The following is a 2,639-nucleotide window of genomic DNA, read 5'->3' on the forward strand; positions in this document are numbered from 1 at the left end:
GTGAAGGAAAAGACCAGAACCCCACTTCAGTGTGTATTGTATCTTTAGCAAGTCTTGAGGTACCAGTTGTGAGTTAGTTCATCTTTTTTTTATCAGTTTAATCAATTAACTACTAGAGTTAGAAGCCAAGAGTTATTTCTTCTTATTTTACCAGTTCAATCAATAATAACTAATGTGCTTAGGTGTAACCTACCAATTTCTTCTCTAGGTCAACATTTACAAAATGCCCACTATGTGCCAGGCACTGTGCTAGATGTAACATTTAAAAGAACCTCAAGTTGTTCCTAATCTAGTCAAAAGAAATGGAGTCCAATCAATCAGTTACCAAACAGAATAAAGAGCACTGGGCCAGGGGTAAGTGTAGGGTGCTTTGGAAACCCGCAGAGCATACCTAAGTCAGAATGGAAGGGTCGAGGAGAGATTCCCAAACAAGGCGATGTCTTAGATGAGTCACACACATACCTGCAACTACCATCAAAAAGCATATGCACTCCTATCATGGTCACTTTGAGGTCTGAAGGAATGCTTGAAATTAGGACTATCTCTACCAAAAGGTACAACCCACTAGCACAGGTCAGCAAGCACAAAGATATTGATTCATGATGAACAAACTTCTGCTAAGGAAGCAAAATAATGGCCAATGGAGAGGATGACTTTTCAGCCTCAGTAACAATAAATGCCAAGAGGAAAATCACGATGGTGATTTAGATTGGAGAGTAGTAAAAGCAATATCTTATGTTTAAGTACTGTTTTACAGTTTCTTAAATTTTTACATTATATAACGTCACTCAACCCCCCAAAAAGCCCATGAGATACATAACTAGAGTAGGTGTTATTATATGTATATTATTGTCATAATCTCATATCACCAGTAACTTCCTATTTTTTTAAACTAAGACTTGATGAGTTTAAGAGATCCGTTCCAAATCATACAGCTGCTTGGTTATCAGGGCTTATACTCATATTTTTAAACACGTAACCCAGCGAGTTAGAGATTAAGTCATTCGATTACATGGCTTCAAACAACATCCTCAGACCCTGAGAGTCACAAGATGGTTAGTTAGCCCTACGGAAAAAAATGCTGAGTTACATCCGGACAGAAAATCTATCAGAAAGGTTCAGAGCAGATGGAAGGAAGCAAGGAAGGAAGGAAGAAAGACAACACTATATAATCACGAACCTATATTGAAAAGAAACAATGAACCACCGCTGGAAAACCTATAGTCGAAACCTTTGCCCAATAGCAAGCGACTGAGAGAAAACCAAAGGGAAAGTGATACTTGATGGAAAGACTGACAACGGCACAAGCGATTAATGAGATCATTCCGTGGCCAACAATACAATGATCAGCCACAAATGTGCACGGGGTGCTGGAAATGTGCATGAACGACCGTGAAGGAGGGAGGGGGGATAAGGATGACAAGGTGAAGGACGCAGGGAAGAGAGAACGAAAGGTGACAGGCTACAGAGCAGGCAAGACAGGATGCAGACCGGCAGGCAGCAGATGGGCAACACGGAGGGGTCCGGGGGAGGAGGGGAGGGAGAATGCAGGATGGTCTTTTTTTTTTTTTTTTAAGCGGTGGAAACAGGACTCCGACAATCCAGAGTGCGGGAAGAGCAGAAGCCACGGCACTCACAACCAGGTGGCGAGACTAGCAAGGTGACAACTCCGAGGTGGCAGTGGCTGGGGTGGGCGGCGTGCTACCTAAGGAAGAAAACAGTCGTCCCCGACCGGGAAGCACGTCCTGCAGTGCCTGAAGTTAGTACCTGTAACCGCGGTTGGAAGCCCGGGGTGGAATCCGGTAGACGCTGACATCAGGCTTCACACACAGCACCGACTCGTACTCCAACTCGGCCGCCATCTTGGCTCTGCTCTCCGCGCCACCGGGGGCGTAGCCTAGAGAGCGGGGGCAGAACGGGGGCGGGGCGTTGTGACAATTCCGCTGACGCTACTTCCGCGCATGTTTAGCTTGGTTCTGAGATTAACCTCTGTCGCGGAAGTTAGGGAAGCCATATTGAAATCTGGCACGGTGAGGTTGTGTAGCTCGCCATCTTCGGTAAAGGCAGAAAATGCAATCTCTTTGCATGACTCACTTGATGGAAATCTCCATCCCTGGGAGATGATGAGGAGAAGCGCCATCTTGGGCCAGCAGGTGCCTGCAGTGCCCAGGAAGACGAGGACTATCTTGAAATCGGGCGAATTTATTTCCAGGATTGACTTTAACTGTAGGGGTTTTGTTGTTGTTGTTTTTGGCAGGCATGGGATATTATCCTCCAGGGATTCCCAGTTCGGTTCCTACAGGAAGTGGATGATCCAGCCCTACTCACAGTGGATTTTTAACCCTCCGGAGTCTAAACTTTAAAAATATCCACACTAAGGGATCATCTCAGTAAAATAAGCCAGCAAGTAAAAGAAAACTACCAGATGGTTTTATAGGATAGTAAGAGGTGGGGGAAAATAAGGGATTGGAGGAAATAGTAATTATAACAAAGTAAAAATCAAAGTCAACAGGCAACTATAATCCAGAGACATTCTTTGGGGGGTGGGGGTGGGGGAGAAAATGGGTAAAACACGTGGGAAGAGCACAAGGGACTATGGTGATGGTGCAGGGGTAAACTGATGGTGTGATCTCCTTGGG

General features: G+C 45.1%; 1 protein-coding gene across 1 annotated transcript in view; it reads right to left on the minus strand.

Moving 5' to 3' along the window:
• Positions 1 to 1,902, minus strand: part of NECAP1 (NECAP endocytosis associated 1) — an 11,528-nt gene extending 9,626 nt beyond the window's left edge. The window contains exon 1 of the mRNA XM_004692927.2: positions 1,768 to 1,902. Within this exon, the coding sequence (XP_004692984.1) occupies positions 1,768 to 1,862 (95 nt within the window). The 5' untranslated portion in view covers positions 1,863 to 1,902. The remainder of the gene's footprint in view (positions 1 to 1,767) is intronic.
• Positions 1,903 to 2,639: the final 737 nt, after the last annotated feature.

This window comes from Condylura cristata, unplaced genomic scaffold, assembly GCF_000260355.1.
Source record: "Condylura cristata isolate star-nosed mole 26May11 unplaced genomic scaffold, ConCri1.0 scaffold00034, whole genome shotgun sequence".
In the NCBI taxonomy this organism is placed as follows: Eukaryota; Metazoa; Chordata; class Mammalia; order Eulipotyphla; family Talpidae; genus Condylura; species Condylura cristata.